General features: G+C 39.4%; 1 protein-coding gene across 2 annotated transcripts in view; it reads left to right on the forward strand.

Annotated features, from left to right (window-relative positions):
- Window positions 1-279: 279 nt before the first annotated feature.
- Window positions 280-22,100, forward strand: part of URI1 (URI1 prefoldin like chaperone) — a 42,968-nt gene continuing 21,147 nt past the window's right edge. The window contains exons 1-4 of one of the 2 annotated variants that reach the window (XM_068693082.1): window positions 280-881; window positions 11,352-11,386; window positions 15,426-15,504; window positions 17,782-17,917. In XM_068693082.1, coding sequence (XP_068549183.1) covers window positions 810-881; window positions 11,352-11,386; window positions 15,426-15,504; window positions 17,782-17,917 — 322 coding nt within the window. In that variant the 5' untranslated portion in view covers window positions 280-809. The remainder of the gene's footprint in view (window positions 882-11,351; window positions 11,387-15,425; window positions 15,505-17,781; window positions 17,918-22,100) is intronic. The other variant, XM_068693081.1, reaches the window with a different exon arrangement.

Consider the following 22,100-nt stretch of genomic DNA (forward strand, 5'->3'; position numbering starts at 1 on the left):
GCCATCCTGCAGGTCGTGGAAGTTCCCACATTGTGAATTTGCGAGAAGGGGCACTTTGAGATTAGTTGCTGTGGCATAACCTCCGTTCTACAGAAGACACACAGTTCTGTGTTTATGCGTGCCTAGGCGTGTACGATACTGTTGCAGATCCGCCGAAACGCCTCAGACGGAAAACGCCTCATAGACCAGCTTCGATTTTCTCAACCTGAGGCCTACGAGCTCTGGGCCTGCGCTGCGACCGAGGGCACCTGCCCCTCAGCGCGCCGTGGTGGCGGAGCCCCGGGGGGTGGGGGCGGCCTCCCGGCGCTGACACGGGGGCATCGGGGCGCGCTGCGCGGCCGGGCCGTGCCGAGCCGGGCCGGGGGTGGGTGTGGAGCGCCCGCCTCTCGCGGCTCGCAGCCGGGTGCCTCCCGCGGGCGCTGGCGGCTGGCTGGCTACCCAGAGTGCAGCAGGCAGGCGGGCAGGCGGCAGGCGGCGGCCGGCACCGAGCTGCTGGCGCTCTCCCGGCCCGCCGGCGCAGCGGGAGCCGGGCCCAGGCGGCGGCGGCGGCGGCGGCGCGGCCCAGAATGCGAGTGTGAGATGCTTCCCCCGGCAGCGGCGCCCCGGGCCCAGGCGGCGGCGGCGGCCCCCGCGTGGATGAGGCTGTGGACCCGGCGCTTCGCCCTGCACAAACATTTCTATAGGACTCATTCGCCCTGCTGAGGAGATCGGGCCCCGCGCGGCGCGGCGCGGCCCGGCCGCACCAACACCCCCCCTCCCCCGGTCCTCCGTCCCCCGCGGCACCCTCGCGGGCTGCCGGCCCGAGGGCCATGGAGGGCCCCGGCGGCGCCTCGCCGCTCAGCCCCGCGCTGGTCGGCCGCCTCCGCCAGGAGCAGCAGAAGGTAACGGCGGGGCCGGGCCGGGCCGGGCCGGGCGGGGGGCCCAGGGGCGGGGGGACCGGGCCCCGGGAGGGGGCGGAGGAGGGGGGGGGGGCGGGGGACACCGGGGCGGCAGAGCCGGGCCTGCCCGCGGCGGGTGGGCACGTGACGGCGGTGACGTCACGGCAGGGGGGGCGGCCCGGGCCCTAAACATGGAGCCCCTCAGGCGGGCTGGGGGGGGGGCGGGGAGGCAGCGGGGGGAGCCGGGGCTGGGGGGGCTCAGCCGGCACCCGGGGCCCCACTCAGCGTGTTAGAGCCACGAACGCGCGTTTGCCCACGGTCCCCATGCTGCTTGGTTTTTGTATACGTTAAAAAACGTTTCAAGGTGTTCCTGTGGTGCGCAGCGGAGCTTCTCAGTTCGGGACTTCTTCCAGCGTGCGTTGCGTTGGCACCTGTTGTAGTTCAGGAAATGGAATAACGCGGGCCTGCTGTAAGTCGCGTCACTCGCCTGGCGCGTTGGCCACAAACGGTGCCCGCTTGTGAGTAGCACACCAGGCTCTTGCTAGAAGATCTGCGTAACCGACTGAGCGCTCATGTGGGTGAGCAGTAAGGATCTGCTGGAACACCCTGCGGAGCCCAGTCTGCACGGACAGCAACCTGTTAGGCTGGTGGTAATCAGCGATAGCAGCCTGCCTGCTCGCTTTCAGGGTGGCAGAACTTGGTGAAGGATAATTTATCTGGTACATTGTTGTCAGGCAGGCCTAATGTGTAAGTGGATGTCTGTCATAACCATGTGGAATTATTCCCAGTTCATGGTAAGACCCCCCTGTAAGCAAGTTTAAGAGCCTTAAACTGATCTGCTCCAGTGCAAAAGAGGCCCAGGAGACCATTAATTAAGCCTCTGATAGGCTGATGTAACAAAATTATATTTTATCATAAGGAAACTTTACATAATTTCTGCAAATTGGCTAAAAAAATTGATCACTTCAGCTTCAATATGAAATTATACTAAAGAACTACATATCTTGGTTACAATGAAGTGTCATGATGAAGATATAGTAGACTTTCCCTCTATGCAATGAATACATATAATTGGTTTACAACAGTATTTTCAATTATGAAAATACTGTATTTTAAGATGGAGGAGGTCTTTTAGTTTCAGCTGCTTCTTTGCAGATATTCGTATTTTTCTCACAAAGTTGCTGAATTTGAAGACTCATGTTTTGGTCTTACCACAAAGAGAGATAGAGAGGGAGATGTTGTTATTCAGTACTGTGGTAAGCTAGTAATCATAGTACCAGCATCATAACGAATAGTACAATTATGTAGAACTATTATCTGTATGTGCTGGTGTTTAAGCGGGCACATATATTTCTTTTAATCAGAGTGATACTGTGCTGTCCTAGTGACACTTGATTAAGTATAAAGAAACCCATTTATTCCCATTAGTCTGAAGGCAACTTTTAGTATGGTAGTGAAACACAGCATTGTCTGTCTGCAGAATTAAAGATAATGTTTGAATCACTGTTGATTATTTTACCATTCAGGCATAACCCTGGTTTAGCTACGAGTTTTGAGATTTTAAGTGCTAAAGGGCTGCTGTGGAGAACACCCAAACTGAGGCCTCCTTCCTGTTTAAAAATATTAAAAGAACAGGATGTTCGTGACTTTCTATCTTTAATCTGATTGAGGCTGCAACTTCCAGGTTTATGACCCCTGGTGAAAAGTAATTTTAATTCTTGTTTAGGACTGCTTGCCTGTTGGACAGATTTCATCTTGTTAATTTGTAGTGATAGTAAGAGCAAACTGTTAAAAGCAATTTTCAGTGCTTCCACTAAGGGCACTTTGTATAAAAACATGACTAAGAATGTGCATCTTGGGGATAAATTACAGAAGAATATCTAGTAATTTTCATGATAAAGACCATCATTGGAAACACAGTGCCTGCGTACAGTTTTGAATATTTCTGGAAGAATATGTTATATGTATCTTGGATTACTTGCAAAAGCAATATATGTTAGCTAAAAATACTGTGTTAAATCTGTTGCAAGTTAGTACAGGAATTATGAAATTAATATTTATATAGGTGGATTCTCATTCTATAGAGACTGCACTTAAACATAATATTTGATATATATTTATTCCTGTGATCAAATGGGTTGGGATTACTAGCTGATAGGAAGTTGACAAGTCGGATTGGTGTGATTTGGTAACACTTCTGAAGACTGGATTTACAGTGGGCTCACGTGTTCTATAGCTTCCAAGCAATGCAATGAAGATACATGTAATGGGAGGCATTACAGAACCAATTAGACCCAGGAGACATTTGTAGAGTGCAAACACAGTCATGGAGAGTCTGATGGATTCCAGTGTTATCTGGTAATAGGATTTTTTTTTTTTTTTCACTTGCCCTGACAAACACACTTTTTTATTTTCCTTTTAGGAAAATTAGGAGAAGGAAGTGGCTCTCCTGTCACTCATCGTGACAACAAAGCACAATTAGATTTAGCATAGTTATTACCATAACTAACTGTAACTTGGTAGCCACTGTGCATTATGACTGACTTAATTTTTATGAATTTGATTGGTGGAGGCTGTATGGTCTTTAATTTCTAAATCGTGCTCAAGATACTGCAAGGGTACTTGCAGTTTATTAACAGTGAAACAACTTGTAGGCGGTTACGTGGTAACAAATCGCAGAATCCTAAACTTAATGCTCTTTTATTTTGTTTTTCCTTCTTATATGATTTACTTACGTGGCTAGCTGCTTCTGTTTTCAAGTCTTTTTCAAGTAATATCTATGCCACAAAATCAACAACTTGGCAGTGCTAAGGCTGTTTGTGCAGCCTGAAAGGGAGCAGTGAAATTGAGCACAGTCTTGTACACTTCCCACTGCTGCAGGAGTCACTGGAAACCTGAAGCTGTTTGCCTGCGGACTCAGAAGATGAGTCAGTCGGTGTGCCTTCCAGTGTAGCGTCTCCCAGGGCATTGCACTTTTTCAAGCCTGCATTCAAGTTAGCAGAATTTAGAGAAGGCCTGGGTACAAGACACCAGGGTGGTAGGGCTTCATTTTGCACACTGTTTGAGAAAAACTGACATAATGTCTGAAGCTTTGTTCAACATACTGTTTAAAAGGTCCCGTCTGAAGCTTCATTTGCCATATTCTATTTAAAATAAACCTGGACAATTGCTTCCTACGAAACTGATCATCCCTTTTACTTTCTTAGTCTATGTTGTGGAGTCTTCCAGAGTAGCAATATTTGTCTTTGCTGTTATTAATATTGAATTAAGTACCCAGTAGTTTACATAGTGACAAGAATTGTGAAATGAGTTAACACGAAGGCTTCTGTTTCACTATCAGTGTAAACAGACTGAAGAACTGGCTGCCATAAAAAGGTGAATCCCTCCACCACCTTTGTATCAGCACTTGTGGTCAGGTTGCTTTGGGGTAAGTGGAATCCAGGACAGCAGTGCCAAATGCCAGCATGAATGTGGCTGGGAAGGTGCTGCACCAGCAGTGGGTGAAACTGGGTTGCCCCTTGGAGCCACAGCCGTGCTTGTACCAAGTCAGAGCAGTTCTGAGCAACAGTCACAGATGCCTGATCGAAAATTTAATTTATGATAATGTGAGTTATCCAGGAAGCAGATGAGTAACCTGGTGAAAGATTTTTAATTTTAGCTTTTGTTGTGGTCGCTTGTTTGTGCCTTTGAGCACTTCTGGAGTGTCACTTCTGTGACACTGCTTAGTGACCTGGGTTGGTCCAGCTTAAAAACAAGCTTTGTTGTTGATTTTTTTTTTCTTTCTTTTTTCTTTCCCCTGGATTATTTTTCAGCCAGAGTGGTTCCCTAATCTGGTTGAAAGTGCAGCATCACAGATGTGTGCCAGCAGATTGTGCCGGGGTTGGAAGGATGAGGAGACAGGCAGGGGCTGATGGCTGGTTTGCTCAGGTCTGGGGCCGAGTGTTGAACCACAGCCTGAAGGTATGTCTGTGAGGCAGTTTAAGCTAGTTAATTTGGGCATTGCTAGCAGCATAGTTGTTGCACCATAGGCTACATCAAAGCTTGCCAAACCTGCCTGAGACGTTTGGTAGGTTAGATTGTGGGAGTTTCATGCCCGTGTCTACTGCTGTCTTGGTATGTGAGCTGGCATGGGTATGGTATAGCCACATGATTATGTTTACCTGAAAGAACCTAAAATATTAAGTTATGAGCTCCTTAGCTTTGTCTCAAGATGAAGTTACGTGACACAGCCACTGCCTTGCTGCCAGGGAAGGACAAGACCTTGCTCCACTTTGTTCCTTGCTTGCACCAGTTCTGTTGGCTCAGAGCTCATTTAACTCACTCAGCTAGCAGAAACGCTCCATTTGCTGTGTTTGAGAGTTGAAATGACTGACAAAAGGATCTGAAACAGCAAAATGGGTGCTGAGAGCTTGTAGCTGGATGTGGGGAAGAAGGGTGCCACCTCACGTAACACAGCACTGCCTGCTTGGCTGGCTCAGTGGAGCGGGCAGCCACGCTTTGGTACGCGCGTGTAGAGTTACTGAAAAGTAACTGCAAGTCGTTTGTCTACGTGACCTACAGCCACAGCAGGGATTGCAACATAAAATAGTCTTGAGAGGACAGAACTTCACTGCTGGCAAAGGAGAGATGAGGCATTTTTCTGTCTGCTTTATAATTCCTAGATGGTTCAGGTAGAATTCTTAAGTTCACAACAGTCATTTTAGTACTACGTTAGTTTCAGTGTATTGGTAAATTATAGTTACATACTAATCTCACTGTAAACATGTGAGAGCCAATTGTGTGCACAATTAATACAAAAACACTAGATCTCCACTTGTTTTCTTGTACAGATAAGTAAAATCTGTGATAATATTTTTAAATGGGAAGATTTTTTCTTTTAGAAAGAAATGGTTGCCATGATTCAAATTCATTTCTCCCTTCCTTCAGTATTTCTCCCAAATACATTTCTTGAAAAGGCATAAATTTCCACCCGAAGGGGAACTTATGTTAATAATTTGTTGAAATGTAGTGTTTTTCAGTAATATGATTTAATAAATGAATATGAAAGCTTAGAAATGCCGTCTTCCTTTCCTTTTAGATCATATAGTGTGCCAACAGACTGAAGAACTTTTAATAGTTTTATTTCATTTTTTGATTGAAAATGGGGCTCTAGGAAAAACAATTGTGCAAAAGTTAATTCTGTCTTTCTCCATCAGTGACTGCTGTGTTTTAGGCAACTACTGTGTGGTTTCCTAGAGGAAAAAATGAAAATACATGAAAATTTTTAAATGTTTATTTTGCATGTGGCTTGTTACATCCTTGTTACCAAGACATTAATAAATGTTTGACCACCCATTAGTGTTCTTCTGTAATGTAAAGTCATGTTGTGAACTGGTTATGTTATTTCATCAATAAGTTTAATTTTATTTTTCTGGTTTTGGGGTGTGACAGAAATCTTATGCGTATGATGCAGAGTGGGTCTTGATACTGCAAACATTTATAGATGGAGGTGGCTCATGTGGATATATCAACTGAAGTAAATACTTGAGTGTACAAGGTTAAGCAGTTAAAATCAGGAGAGTCATCTGAATTAGGTCAGTAGAGGAAATTACCTTGGATTTATCATGAGCCTTGTAAACATGGAACTGCATTGCAGAAGACCAGCATATGCTTTCGCTGTAGTTTGCAGAAGGTTCTGAGCAGCAGAACCAAGGTCGACGCTGCGATCTTTACACAGTCCCAAATGGCAGGGACATTCTCCTGAAGGCAAATCGTTGGTTTTAGATTTTATTAGACCCTTACTTTAATTACCATCTCATTACTTGCTCTGCCTCCACAAAAAGTATTCCATACTGCCATTTTCCCTAAGTAACTGGAAATGTGATTGAAAGGGATGTTTAAAGTGAGACTAATTCAAGATTAAATAGTCACAAATTATATTATTGCTACATGTAAACAAATTACTTGCATATCTGATTTTATTCAGATTACTTTTCAAGTGGTAAATAATGCTTTATCACTTATATAGTGCTCTTACATCTTTAGAGTGCTTTTCTCACATTAATTAATCATCATTAAACACTCTGAGGTGGGTAGGTTAATACTATTATCCCCATTTTGCAGATGAAGAAATGTAGACTGAGAGGTTGTGATTTGCTCCAGGCCATATAGAAGAAATCAGAGCTGGGATTAGATCTATTTCCCTAGCTTCTAATTTCCAAAGACCAACCAGATTGAGAACCACAGCTTTGAAGTAAAACACATACAAGTATGCAAATGGAAACAGCACGTTTGGCCTTTTAGATGCCTAACTCACTGTTAAAGTAGAAACTTTGTTGTGTGTATTTCGAGATTCGGGCCCAAAGTGTGGAGGTAACTTGTTTGTTTCGGAATTATTCCTAACCTGATGGGGAATTTTTGTTTTCATCTTCCATTGAAATTAGCTTTCATCCTGGAAATAACAGTCTAGTTCTTGGGACTTGGATGTAAGTGTGAGTTGGGTACAGCACTTTTCACAAGCTGAGACATAAATGAAATAAAACCATGGCAGCTTGCCTTAGTGCTGTTCACAATAGAAGAGAGAGAGGTAAGAATTGCCCTCAGTGTGTTAAACCCACCACCTTTGTAGGCAGTGCCTTGCGGCTTAGTTCAGAGAGACATTTGGGTTCATGCACTCCACTTTAGGGAACTAGCTGAATAAAATAAAATAGGTCTGCTCTGCTCTGCTCCAAAACTTTCTGTGCACTGCCTGGGTAAGCAGAAGCACCACAGAGAATTGTGTTAGTTACAGGAGCACATGCAGAAGCAACAGGTAAGAAAAAAAATGAGGTAAAAAGAAGGTACCCTTTTACATGAGGGTGTGGGCCTGCTGAGGAGAAGCAGCAAATATGCATACAGTAATGGGGAATAAAGCAGAGACCCGTGGACACATACAGGTGAGAATCAGCTTCATGCTACAGCATCCGTCCTATGCATCTTCCTTCCCAGCGTGGCAGTGCCAGTGGCTGCAGTGCCTGGCTGCTGAGTCAGGGGCTCTGGCATCTGGTTCCAGCTCTGCTTCTGGGCAGCCTTCCTGGTGAAGTCACTCAGCCTGTAAAGTCAGAGCAGCACTTTCCTGAGTGCTGTACACCTTAATTCATGGAAAAGGTTTTGAGCTCTTCATATGGAAGATCCTGGAGAAAGTAGAATATAAATAGACCGGAAGGAAAGTGCACTGGAGAAAAGGGATTTTCTTCCCTCGGGCAGCCTGACAGTGTCTGTGGCTGTATGGTATGCGTTGTTTGGGGTGGTTTTGACTCATTAGCCGACCAGCTGCCCAGTGGGAATGGGGCTACCTGGGAGCTGATGTGCAGCTCTAAAGCTGCTTCTCCCGCCCTGCTCTGACAGCACATGTAAGACCCAGACGCAAGCTTCCCTAAAAGCAGTGATGTACACCTCCCTCTCAGTAACCCCATGTGTAGCAGCAAGGAGAGCAGAGCCAACACATCATGCGCTTTACCATCGGATTTGCAGCTGAAGGCATTATGCCATGGGCACCAGGCATGCAGAGCTGCCCTTGCAGCTGTGGTGCTCTCTGAGCAGGGGCTTGGGAAGTGCTGGATTGTAACAAACTGCTGGTGGGGGAAAGGAAGGAAACCAGATACCTGCTTATTTGTTTTCTTGTGAAGTTGTGGAATGTGTTTTCCAACAGTGGGCCCTGTTTTAATAACCAGACACGTGATTACCTCATGTTAGATTTGCTGCAAGAGTAGTTCAATAAATATTATAGCATGCAGATAAGCCACCGATAACGCTGCGTGTTCACACATTCATATATTGCTGTGACTAAAAGGTAAGAATTCAGATTTTATTGATACCACTTCCACTCTAGTGTCGTAGAAGCAGTGCAGAGTTGGTGGCACTGGTGCCCAGACAAATTGAACCTAAATGAACAAACGAAAAGGTGATTTATTTTATTTACCCTGGGAGAAGTTTTCATTCTTTAATTGTAATTCCAAATATAAATTATGTGGGGAAGATAGACTAATGATTTTCCTGTGTTTGATTAAAGGCAAAGAATCAAAGATTTGTTTATACATTTATCTATTTGTTTCTTTGCTATAATAAGACCAGTTGTTATCCAAACAGTGCGACTGACCTAATAAGGGACATATGCATAATTGAGCTCCTTCTGTTTTTCAATATATATATTTTTTAAATAGAATTCATTATCAGAAGTTAAGTCTAAAACATTTTCAAGGCCGTATATTTTAGCGCTTCTATAAAAGGTCTCATTTTATTCTGGCCGCTGAAATGAAAAGGTTTGTTGTTGGTTCCACCCTTTAGTATCCCTTCAAGAGAGATTATATCAAAGAAGAAGAATTAAATTAAAATTGATTGGTGTTATTGATTTTCTTTTTTTCTTTGCTTTTTTTTTTTTTTGAGGGATAAAGGGCACTGGAAACAGCATATGCCCCTATGCTGTTTTGAAGATGGACTATTTTTAAAAAACATAAAAGCATATGTGCCCAATTTACATATTTACCAATTAAAAAAGCTTCCAGGAAACATTAAGTAGACTATGTTCTGTAACCTTTAACATCGTAGCTAATGGATATAGCCTGGAAATTTTCATAGAAGGTCCTCTAAATAATGTAAATGATTATGAATATGTAACTAGTTAATATGCAGCTACGAAAGGATTATCATGTAGAGGTTAATGAACATGCTGCTCTTACGGTTTGCAAGGCTTTTCTTTTTGTGCTTTTAGCTTGCTTCATGCATGGAAAGTCATGTATTGGGAATGGAAAGCTTCCTGTCTTTTCCATCTTCATCTTTAATGGGGCAATTAAACTGGAACTTTCTTAAAGGATTTCATAAACATTTTTATATGCTTATGTTGTGTACTTTACAATCAGTACCAAATCTGAAAGAGTGAAATGTGCTGATGGGATATCCTCTGACTTGGTAGTGTTGCTCTCCATTGTGTGCTTGCATTGTTAGGAAATGTAGTTGCGCTCATATGATTTACACCTTGTGGGAAACTTTGCTCTTGAAATGGGTTTAACGTTGATAGCGTGAATTAGCTTGCAGAAGTCTGTATATTTAGTCTTAACATTAAAAATGTTTAATTTGCACATTAAGGAAAATACTTGCTAGGAATTTGATTTATAAGAGTTTAAAGCAGATGATAAATTTAAACTTGGCGTAAGCAAGGCAAGCTACCTGGCTGAATTTCCTGATGGATTATGAAACAGCCTAACTACAAATGTACAGCTGATCCTTTTCATTTAAGTACTTTACTCCATTTAAAGAATTACTAGCTCACAAAGCAGCCCCATTTTTTTGTTTGTTTGTTTTTGTTTTACTCCTATATAAGTACAAAGTGCAGGGTCTGAGATCTGTTCTGCAATAGCTGCACATATGCTAACTAAAAAAAAATTCTTTCATTCTGTTGTTTGGGGAAAAAAAAAAATTATCTGCTCCAGTGATTTCAGTGGTAGCTGAATGTATGTTATTGTTTTCTCTGCAAATTTTCTCATTGCTTTCAAATGTTAGCATTATTTTGGCTACAGGAAAAAAAATTGTAAAAATAAATAAATAAAAAAAAAATTTAAAAAATGTGAAGATGTTTAGACATATTTAATTGCCTCATGGCTTCACTGCATTTCATATAATTGAATGAAATTGTTTGTGTTATATTTTTGGTAACCATTATTCAGAGATCAGAATATGTTTTGAAAGGCAAAATTTGCACATAATTATAGAAGAGAAGGGCACAGGTTTCAGCATCTTGGTTGTTTGCTGTGGCAAAAAAATATGGTTAAAAAAGAAAAAAGTATTACCTTTTAACAATATACTTTATTTTGTAAATTATTTTCAACCTCTTGGGAAGGTCTACAGTATGAAGAAATAAGTGAAATATTCAGATTAAAACTACTTTTTTGATCTTGACAGAAAAGAATGGAAGTCAACAGTTTATAATGGTCAAATATCCTTTTTGTTTAAACGCTCACAAAATTATTTTGTGCATTTTCAAATTAGAACTGCCAGTGGAAACATTTGTTGATGTACTGATAAAGGAAAAATGTTTTTGGTGTTGTGGGGTTCTTTTTTTTTTTTTTTAGTGAATAAGTATGGAAATTATATTGATGACATGTTATAATTTATATTGTTTTCTCATTCTGCAAGCATGTAACACTGAAAATAGATCTGCAGATCGCACAAAATACTGCTTACCTTATATCATGTCACTTAATAGTTATGGAGCAGGTATTGTACCAAAATATGAATTGAAAACTGTAATTTTTTCAGTGGTTGTCAGTCTGCATTAGTGTGTGATAAAGTGTGCAGCTTAGTAACTACCATTCACAAGCCTTTGCACTGACAAATAAAAATGTATATAGAGACACTACCAAATCTGTAAAGTGACTGTTCTAGTTTCTGATACATTGACATTGCAGCTGTGTGCTTAGCCTTGTTTTTTTCATGAACAGTTATCTGTTTTAATGACAGGTGGTCACTAGCTGCCAAGAAAAAATCCAGCACTGGTAAGTCAAAAATGTTTGATTACATGCCTAAAATACTGATCAGTAACCTAGTTGTATTCTAGTAAACTTACTGTACTACTGCCTCTTCTAATGACAGCCAGATTGAACAGGTATGTTTTGGGGACGGGAGGTAGCTCAGAATTATTGCAATATGCTCTCTCTGAGATGTTTGTATTTGCCGCTGATGCCATTGCTGTAAGTCACAAATAGACTGAACCTTAGTGTATGGTAAATACCCATCTCATTCACCATATTTCCCCAAGTAATCTTGTGGGATGAATGCTGAATTGGCCTGATACGTGGACAGGTATTCACAGAGTAGAATCAATTATTCTTGTTTTCTCTTTAACTATGAGCAAGTAGGGAAATTGTTGTAGCACATTTTTGGGGAAAAAAACACTAAACAAAAATGTGAAAGTAATGTTTCTTTGTTTACCCCCCCCCCCCCAATAAACCATCTCATAAAGCATAGTTTGTTATGCTTAGAAAGAAATGATTCGTTATGTAAAAAAATAAATAAAATAAATCTCTGGGTACTTTTTTCTGTGTTGGCAATCTATGGTTAATAGAAAACATGCTTAGTAAATAATGGTTTTCTATGGCATCTGAGGAAAATGTACATTTAATGGTGAATGACATATTATGAGTTACTGTGAGATATAAGAGTTGATCTTACAGATATCAAATTACAATATATCCATGCTGTGTTTACCATGATTTTACTGAGAGAGCAACAGGAGCTGTCTTGATTATTGTCTGCAGGGTTATTGCAGAATCACAGCAACTGCCCCTTTAGTGGCGAGATTAAACCTTTGGTTATACACCATCAAGCATATAATATTTTAAATTTATTTTAAGAGGCTTTTTCTTCATGCCTGAAAGATCTCCAAGCAAATAATTTATATTTAGTGTGTATCAAATGTTTTTAGTTTAAATGCACAAGGGCTGCAAGCACTGGATAAGAGGAAAAAAATCAAGACAATCTATACACGTCAGAATTTAATATGATGATTATCGGCTTGCAAAAATAATCTAAAACTAATATGTTTCATTTATGTTTAAAATTCAGAGACTGCATTAATTTTCAATAAGGGAAATATTATTGAAGTGCCTACTGGTGCTGCTGTAGTTAAGTCAGTCAGAATTTCCATAATGCACATACTTTTGGGGGAGTTTCTGCAGTGTCCATGCCAATTTGGTACAGTGTGAAGTTCTGCATGTACATTCTTTCACAGAGACATATATATATTTTTTTTTCAGAAATAAACCAATTGACAGTCTTAAAATTGGAACAGATTTTTTTAGAAGTTTGGGAAATTGGCTGGGGTTTGTAGAATGGGGTAGGAGGGTAGACGTTGGGAAGAGGGGTTGCTTCTCTATTGGGTTTTGAGCAAACTCTGGCCATGATCCTATGAATCTGGGGGATTTCGGCACAGAATATCATAAGGAAAACCTAACTTACTGATTTGATTTTTATGTAGAAAAGCGGTTTATAGAGCATCCATACAGTTTTTACTCTAAGAAAACCTATTCAAAATTTAGATCCTGATTGTGCAAGAGCTGAGTGCTCTTGCTCTCTTGAATAATTTGTTCATAAAAGACCTTTAAGTAGTCAGTGACACAGAAGAATGTTAAATAGAATTGGGTGAATAACAATAGGGTTTTAAAATGCCCAACTTCAATATATTTCCATTAAATTATTTTCTTTTTCATTTTTTAGTGCACATCTTGAAGTATATTTTCAAAGCCATGAATCTGATAATGGGTCTGGGATTAGACGTGGTATTTCCCTTTCTAGATACATGCTCATAGCTGGAGCCTAGTGCCCGTTCTCCATGTTCCCTCTCCCTCGCTGCACATGGTGACCAAGCACACCATCGGCACACATGCTCTAGATGAAGGGAAAGGTCTGCTTCCTTCCTTGAGTAACATTCTTCCATGTCAGCTCACGAAATGGATATGTTTTCATTTTCTTTATTGTGGTGGTCCAACACTTAGAGAGTGCTGTGGTAGAGGTCTGACCGGTCAGAGGCGGTTCTCCCACTGAGTGCAGAAACATATTCTGCTCTTTCCTAAATGTTCTTTCCCTCATCTTGCCCCATGGATCATCACTCTGGGGAGTCTGCTTCCAGCTACCATTGGTGTAGAAGATGTGGTGGATCAGGGCAATAAAACCCTGCTCTATCTGAAGCAAGTTATTTCTGCTGTACCCGGATCAGATTATTCAGTAACGGGCAGCAGTCAGACCTTAAAGGCAGAATCTTTCCGGTTGATGAAGAAATGTCAGGTTTGAGCAATGAAATAATGGGTGTACTTAATCCTCCTATGAGTGGGATCTTTTTTTTTTTTTTTCCCCCTAATACCATTCTTTTCCTGTGGAGTCCTCTTCCACTGAAGTGAGGTCAAGGCCTTCAGTTTGGGGGTCGCTTGGTTTTCAAGTGAGTAGTCTGCAGCATTGTCCTGTTCTCTGAAAACACAGATCTCTGCAAGTCAAAGGCTGCATTTTGTAAATGTCATTAAGTAGTTGTTACTGATACCAAATTGTCATTATATTGCTTTCTCCAAAACATCTTGTGAGCTTTGTTGAGATTCATGAGTTGGGCCTTCCTCTTTAAAGGAAGTGAATTATGTTGTCACCGTAATGAGGGCAGTGGACAAAGAAACTTGCTGGGTGCATTGGAAAAATTGGCATCAAACCAAAGAAGTAGCAAGCATCTTTTGTAAATTAGTTGTATGGAATACAGTTTTAACGTCCAAGTGGTCTAAGTTCTTGGTTCGTGACCAGTTCAGCAACTTAAAATATGAAGAACTCCATGTGTAAAGTAGTGTAATTACAGCAAAGTTCAGCTATGGAAGAAAATGAGACAAACAGAGGAGTAGCAGATAATTTTTCATAATGAATACTGAAAAAGATTTTACTCTGCTTATGAATCTAAGAAAAATCAATGATAATATTTTGAGAGTTGTGTTACCAACTATGACATTCATTTTTCAGCACATTTATAGATTGCTTTCTTGAATCATCCTCAGAAAACCTGTAATTTGCATCCTGGGTCAGCATTGTGAAGTATGCTGCTCCGTGCTTTCAGTTGCCTTCTATTGCAAAATTTACTACCATACATAGGATGTTTACTATTTTGAAGTACAAGTAAACAATGTCATCAAACCTGACATTTATATGTTAGATACTTCGTGTAGGAGCTGATTTCTGATCTCTTCAGAACGGCAGTTGTCCATTAAAAAGACTTCTCAGCAGAATTTAAGTGTTTAAGAATTTCTTAAGAAAAAAAGGCTTTTTAGAGTGAGTACACTTGTTTGTTTTGCACACAAAGGAAAATTCCCATAGCAATTAAAATGCTGTATCCTGCAAAGTCAGGTATCTGTCATGGGGATAATTGATCCAAGTTCATTAAGCCATTTCTGTCTTGTAAAGCAACACGTGGCTTATGAAAAACAATAGAAGGAATGCTCCACACCTGTGTTGTTTGTCAGGTTTGGAAGACGGGACAGAAACAGAGTGGTCAAGTGATCTTTCAGGACTGTTGACTCTTAGTAGGCCCAGAAAGTAGATGTGAAAATCAGAAACAGTTAAAATTTTGTCCATTTTATCAGCCCAAACCAAGGTCTTGAATCCTGTATTACAAGTAATACATTGAAGAATTTGCCTCTTCTGAAGATAAACTGGATTTTCAGTTCTTTTTCTAAAGCTTGATGGTGGTATAATTGTTAAACTTGAACATGAAGTGAGATATGCTAAAACGTAATGAAAGAACTGATTCTTAGCACCATAAAAAAAAAAACAAATTCAGAGACATTCACAAGCTAAAATAATCATATCCCTATTTTAATACACATTATTCTAAAATAGCCTGGCTATTATATGTAATTTTTTATAAATAACTTACTAATTTATCAAGCAATGTGTTTAAGAGTAAAATAGTTCGGTTTTTGTTATTTTTTGGGTTGTTGAATTAGTAGATGAAAAATGTTAACTCTTCACTTTAGATAAGAAATTGAATCAACTTAAATTTATCAACAGGAAGAAGGTGGAGGGTGATTATGAGGCTCTTCAGGAACGACTCCGTACTTTGCCTGATAAACTGTCCTATGATATCATGGTATGTACACTGTATGTACATTATCACATAAGATAATGGACTAAAACTTCCAGAAATTCAGGTATCTGCATCTGCAGGGAGGTGTTACTCAGGTTGCCATATAATACTCAATAATGGTACATTTATGATGATAATAGTTAAACCTTTGCTTTTGTTTCTCTCTTCTTTTCTTTGAAATCTATTATAAATTACAGTGTTACTGACAACTGAGAACAGATGACATAAATGCTAACACAAAACCTGACACATTTGATATGTAAATCTATTGTATAGAAAACTATAATTATGAGTGAATTATGGTACTTAGTCACTTCCTTTGAAGCAAGTGGCCGTAGTATTTTCTGATTCATGGAAATAAGCCCCAGAACATTGATTTTTACATAAAAAGGTGCTGCTAATTTTTGTTTCACTGATCTTCACATTGACATAGCGATCTTTTATTGTGCTTCGAATGTTCTGTAACAACTGTACAGCTTCCTGTTTAAACTTTATCATTGTGACTTGCACTCACCAGAATTTTGGTCAGTTTGGCTTCTCCCCCCTCTCCACCCTCTCTCTCCTCTTTTTTTCTTTTTTTTTTTTTTTTCCCCTCTTCCCAGGTCTGTTTTGAGGTAGGTCTTTGTAGCGGGGAGTGCTGTACTGTAAATAACTGAATAACTAATTTCAGTGCAATGTACCTAACTGCTTTCTTACCTGGCAGCCTGGCTTGATGTACAGTTGAGCTGTTAGTAAGACAGCAGTGGAGCACAATTCCCAGGTAGTAAAAGAGAAAGTTTCTGTCTCCAGTGCTGAGGATTCAGCTCTACATGTTATGTGCATAGGCCTGTGACCATGTGTATATGCGTGGCCACATGGTGTAAAACAAAAAGGTTGTGTTGTTTTGAAGCACAGAAAAAATACTGTCTAAAAAAATAGATATGGCTTATTCTTAGTTAAAGCAGCCTTGTCAACTCACATCTATTATTTTAAATGTATATAAATAGTTCCTATCCTGTTTGCCAAATATTTTCATATGTTTTCAATTTTGCTTTCATCATTTTGGGGAAAGAATGAACAGGCAAATGGTGCATCCTGCTTCTTGAAAACCAAGTCAGGAAGGGTATATGTGTAGGAAAAGCCCATTCTGCTTAGTCATGGCATGAATCCTGCCTGCTGCAGAGCTGCTTCAAGCACTGACAGGCACCTCCTGGATGGTGACGCTGGAGAAGACGCTTTCCAAGGAAGCAGGTCTGCCAGGCCAGGTGCACTGGTTCAGCAAAACTGCGGTGGGAAAGCAAATGGTTAGCCTGAGGAAATGAGGGGGGCAGCAGAGGAATAAAATAGAAAGAACTGGTACAAACTGACCGAGATGGACCTTTTTATCTTAAGAAAGAAAGCTTGAGCTGGCTGAGGTTCTTAGCTTTTCACCCCCTCCATTTTAATTCTGGTCTCCTGACTTTGAGATTGAAGCCCAAAGGCAGCCAGGTAGGCAGCTGCTGCTCCGAGTTGGGGTGCGAATGCAGGGGCTGGTGCAGGAGCAGTGCAAGAGGGCTAAAAGTGATAGGGCTTCCCTTGAATGGTGTGTCAAATGTGGCCTGCAGAAGGTGTCTTAAATCATAAAAAGCAGTGTCCCATAAGCTGTGATCTGTGTTAAATATTGCTTCCTGCGCCTGCAGTCATGGGAGGATGGACATTAGTTGGTGGGACATTGCCTGAGGTCTGTGTACTGGTGAAGGACAAAACAGAGCGAGGTTCAGCACTGTGGTCCTGCTGGTAGTCCCCCGAACTTACACTGAGGTTTTTAAGCACTTATTCTTAGCAAGGCATATACTGAAAAAAGCAATTCATATTTGAGTTGTCCATTTAAGAATACCTTGTCAAGAATTTCGAAATTAGGGAACCTATTTAAGAATGTTAAAAATGTCAGCAAAGCTAAACTTGCTTTTACTGGGAAATGAATGTAGTCTGTGAATAACAAAAACTAAACTCACCTGAACAGCTTACATGTTAGGATAAAGTTAATTTGCTTTCCTTACGATTTTTCAGTTGTACTGTAGTTTCATGTCACAACACAAGTTTTCTACTTACATTCTACTTTTCTGGTTTTGTAACTAAAATACTAAATTCAAGTGGGCTTGGTCATTTGAATATGTTTGAATGTTTTAATATTAAATAACTGGTGTAGAATTTTATTTAACTCTGTATTTTACTTTTTTTTTTTTTTTTGACCTAGGAGATGAATGAGTAGGTTTATTTTCATCAGCAATTTTCAACACTGGTTTTCTGTGCCTTTGACAGGTACCTTTTGGTCCTCTTGCCTTCATGCCAGGAAAACTTGTCCACACCAATGAGGTTACTGTTCTGCTTGGGGACAACTGGTTTTCAAAATGCTCAGCGAAGCAGGCTGTTGAGCTAGTTGAGCACAGAAAAAAACGTATGTATGCTTCTGAACATAATTTATTAGTCAATATTATGTATCTTTTTATTAATATATAAAATCAGTAGCATTTACACCATTCACTTTTTTTGTGTGCTAGCGAACAGAAATATCATTAGACTGTAATATCAATTTTTAGCACTTGATTTTCCATCTTTACTTGTTATTTTATCAAATGTATGATTTTTTTAAACATCTAGTTAGAGCTTTATTCCTGTTTTCTCTCTCTTTTTTTTTTTTTAACATGCTACAGTTGCTTGAGTTACCAAAATGCAGGTTTTGATGTTAGATCAGATTACACGGTCAGCCAAGATTTGTTTATTATAAGCAAAAGCAAAACAAAACAACAGAACAGGCAAAAAAACTGTCACTCGTTTAATTTGAGAAATACTGTATTGTATTCCAGAAAGCAGACACTGCAATGTATTTTTGCTCTTAGTTACCTTATTCCCCATGTTCTGTTCCCTTGTCTCTTATCTTATTTCTTTGCTGCCTTGTCCTGTTTTTTTTTTTTTTTTTTTTTTTTTTTTTTTTGTCTGGCTGTATTATTTTCCAGCTTTCTTTTACCTCTTAAATACTTTATTCCTTTTTTTTTTTTCCTTGCTTGGTTTTCTGGATTTGCTGCTTAGCTGCATTCCTGCTGTCTACCCTTGGTATGTCTACTGTCATGGAGAGATCAACTGGATCTCCCTATATCCAAGTGCATTGGGGGCCACCAAGTTCCTGTACAGCAGCAGATGAGGATCATAGAGGCAGACAGGCAATTTTGTTTGTTTGTTTCCAACTCTTTTTATTTGTTGCTGGGATCTTGGCTCTGGAAAACCAGGACCCCCAGCAAGCCTTGTGCACAGCACGCTTCCTGACTTCTTTATATGAGAAAGAATGAGAGACTAAAATATTTGATAGAAATGCCAAGGAAGGGAAAGCACAGTCAAATGGAAAATAAATTTATGCCTATTAGCCTTTGCTGTTTGTTTCAGATAAGCATTTGAGTAAATATTTTTTTCACATCAATTTTACCTGTAATCTGTCTCATTCCTGAATGAATGCTTCCTGCAGCTTTACTCCTCCGTATGTTACAACCAGCATAAGTGTTTACTTTGGATTTTTGTTTATAAGTTCAGCTATCCACATTGCTGCTTGCAGCAGAGTATATCAGGGGTTCCCTGTCTTGAATACATTTTTTTCAATTCTATGCAAACAATATTTGTGTAAGAAAAGTTTTTTATGAAAAATAATTTGCTGTATTACTTTAAAATATACCTTTATGAAGCTTACCAAAGTATACAGAAGTATGTAATTTGTGTTTTACCTATTATCTTAATCTCATTCTCCTGACATTACTTTTCAATTTTATTTCTTATTGAACTGAATATACATTATTTATTGTGAGTATTGCAAGATCTCAGGTCCATATCTCTCTCCTTGATCATCTTTTTTTTTTTTTTTTTTTTCAGTACTGCAGAATATTTTTGTCACAGTTACATTCAGTGAAATCATTTGACCTTTGCATAGTAGATGTTTGAACATTAAGTAGTCTGCTGGGAGACACACAGTAAATGCTGGGTTCTTTTCCTTTATGATCTTTTAAATTGCATTTAAAATATGAACTCAGAAATACTCATTTCTTTTAAAGCAAAATAGTCACTGCTGCCTGGATATAAACCTTGCATTTAGCTGATAGTTCACTTCAGCTGTGTGATGGCTGCCAGTGGGAGGCTCCAAAACACTGATATTAACTAAAAACTTTTTATTTAAAAGACTATTCTCAGTTTTGAATGATAAAAGTCATATTAGTACATATGATTCTGAAAAGAGTATGTATTTCTTTCACAGATGGTTTTCTTCTTTACAAAGCCATTCCACATTAAATATTGGTGAATTAGAGATATTGGAGATTTTATTTGTTTATTAAAATTAGAAAAAAAAAATGTATGTGTTCCACTTGTGGCACAAATATGAGAGACCAGTGCTTCATAGGTGTTTAAGGTCTCTTGTATAGTGGACTGTAGATATTTTAATATGTGTCACTTCTGCTTTCACTGGCATTCTGTATGCACATCGGCTTTGTAAGGTGATGTATGTTTAACACCATCATTACCCTGAGACAATGCGATATGATTTTTAGTGCACAATCTTCTTCTGGAGAAGAGTTTTGTGAGTAGGGTGTGCTGGGTCGAAGGGGTGGCACTGAGCGCAGTCCCCGGCACCCCATGCGGCTGTCAGCAGGGCCTGAGGCAGTGCAGCTGGGCTGTGCTTATGGCCCGTGTGTGTGGGAAGGCTTCGATGTTCAGGCCCAGGCCCCAATACCCAGTATTACTATATTTAATTGGGTGCTTTTTCATAACTAGCTGGTCAAATCTGTTCTGATAACCAGAATGAACTTAATTAGTGTAGCAGTAATAACTCAGTGCTTGCACAGAAATTAAGAGTTGTAAGGAAATAAAAGGCATTTTAATTGCTTAGCACACCTGGTGTGGTAAGAAGAGTAGGGGAGCATGTATTCAGGACTTAATTTTACTAGTGAGACTGGCTGTTAGGTAGACTTCTAACTCGTAGCTAACTTCTTGCCGGTTCTGGGGATTTTCTTTGTTGTCCTTGACTGGTTTTCCATGGGTCTACCCAGTGAAGACCTTCAGTGACCAGCAGATGGTCTGGTCGAGGCCACCCCTGACTTAACAGTTAATTTAATTGAGGTTCACAGAAAAGTTTCTTTACAGGTTGACTCCTTGCGTAGATGTTAGGTAAATATGAAAATGCACAAAATGAGTTTGCATGCCTAAGCAGTAATAGGACGTGCCAGATAAATCAACTGATAGGACTGAGTATGAAGAAAGCCTTGGAAGTTAGGGGCAGCACTAGGAGCGTGCTATATATAAAAGCTTTAAATAGTGCTAATTAGGTCATCCTTTTTGTCTTAGTAGTTTTGTTAAATTCACTTTTTAAAGGAGAACGAGTGGAACAAATGTTTGCTTCTGTGAAACAGAGAAATGCCCAGGCACAGCAGATAAATTTATTGGTTAAAATTTATTTGATTGAAAGGAAAAATTGAAGGGTGACTGTACTGAATTTTGAAAGTAAGTGCACTTTAACTGCCACAGCTGTAGAAAGCCCTATTTTGGGGATATATTTTTGTTTGTGTAGCTTTTGATTTAGATGCAAGCTGTTCAGCATTGTGATTGGTTGAAATGTATTTGGTAAAATTTGGGACAGTCACGTCAAATGTTACTTTTTCATAAAATATTGATCATATCTCCTTGAATAATATCTAAGTTGCATAAATCTCACATTTTTTGCACGTTTTTGTGACATCTCTAGATGTTCAGTTACCTCCAAAAAAGAAATCTAGTTAAGAAATCTGTTAAAAAGAAATCTAGTGAACTTTATGGAATTCTCTAGTGTATTTTTAATTGTTTTAAATTCGTTGCAGTTTGTTAAACCAGGTAATACTGATAATGGGGAAACACTTTACACATGTGTTTGTGTGTAAAATGTGAAGAAATACTGAAGTAGATTAAAGGATACACACACCAAATTCCATTATAATAAAAGAAATTAGCTTTTTAAGTATGTCACAGTTTAGCACAACAATAATGCAATTGTAGTTTTTTCTCTTACAATTATCTTGCTTAAGGTACTTCATGATATTTCTGTTCTCCTTAAGGCAAGACTGTATTGTCTCAGAATTCAAAGAGGGAATAAAGATTCTTTTTGTGAATATGGGATTATATCTTTTACGTGTTTGTGATGATATAAATTATATTTTTTCTCTATATTAGTAATCGCGTTAATTCTTTAAGATGGGAAATTTTTCATTACAATGGTCCCTGTGGTAGTTAGTATAGAAAAAATTAAATGGATTTTTCTTGTAAATATTTGTGGATTAATTCAGTTTGCTAGGTATTCCAAGTGTCTAAACACTTTAAAAGGTGGCAAATTAAAACACACACACAAAACTAGGAGTGGTTTTATTGTGTTAAAAATTTATCAGATAAAAAAAAAAAATCCCACTTAAAGGAGAATTGTTGAACTACTTAGTAATTGTGTCTTCAATGTATGTAAGAATACCCTTGCAGTGTCATGCTTCAAATGAATTCATGAAATGAAAATACTGATTACATTAACATACAGTATTGTGATAGTACCCAATCATAAATTGCGGTATATAACCTTTAATACA

Source organism: Anas acuta, chromosome 10 (genome assembly GCF_963932015.1).
Source record: "Anas acuta chromosome 10, bAnaAcu1.1, whole genome shotgun sequence".
Classification (NCBI taxonomy): domain Eukaryota; kingdom Metazoa; phylum Chordata; class Aves; order Anseriformes; family Anatidae; genus Anas; species Anas acuta.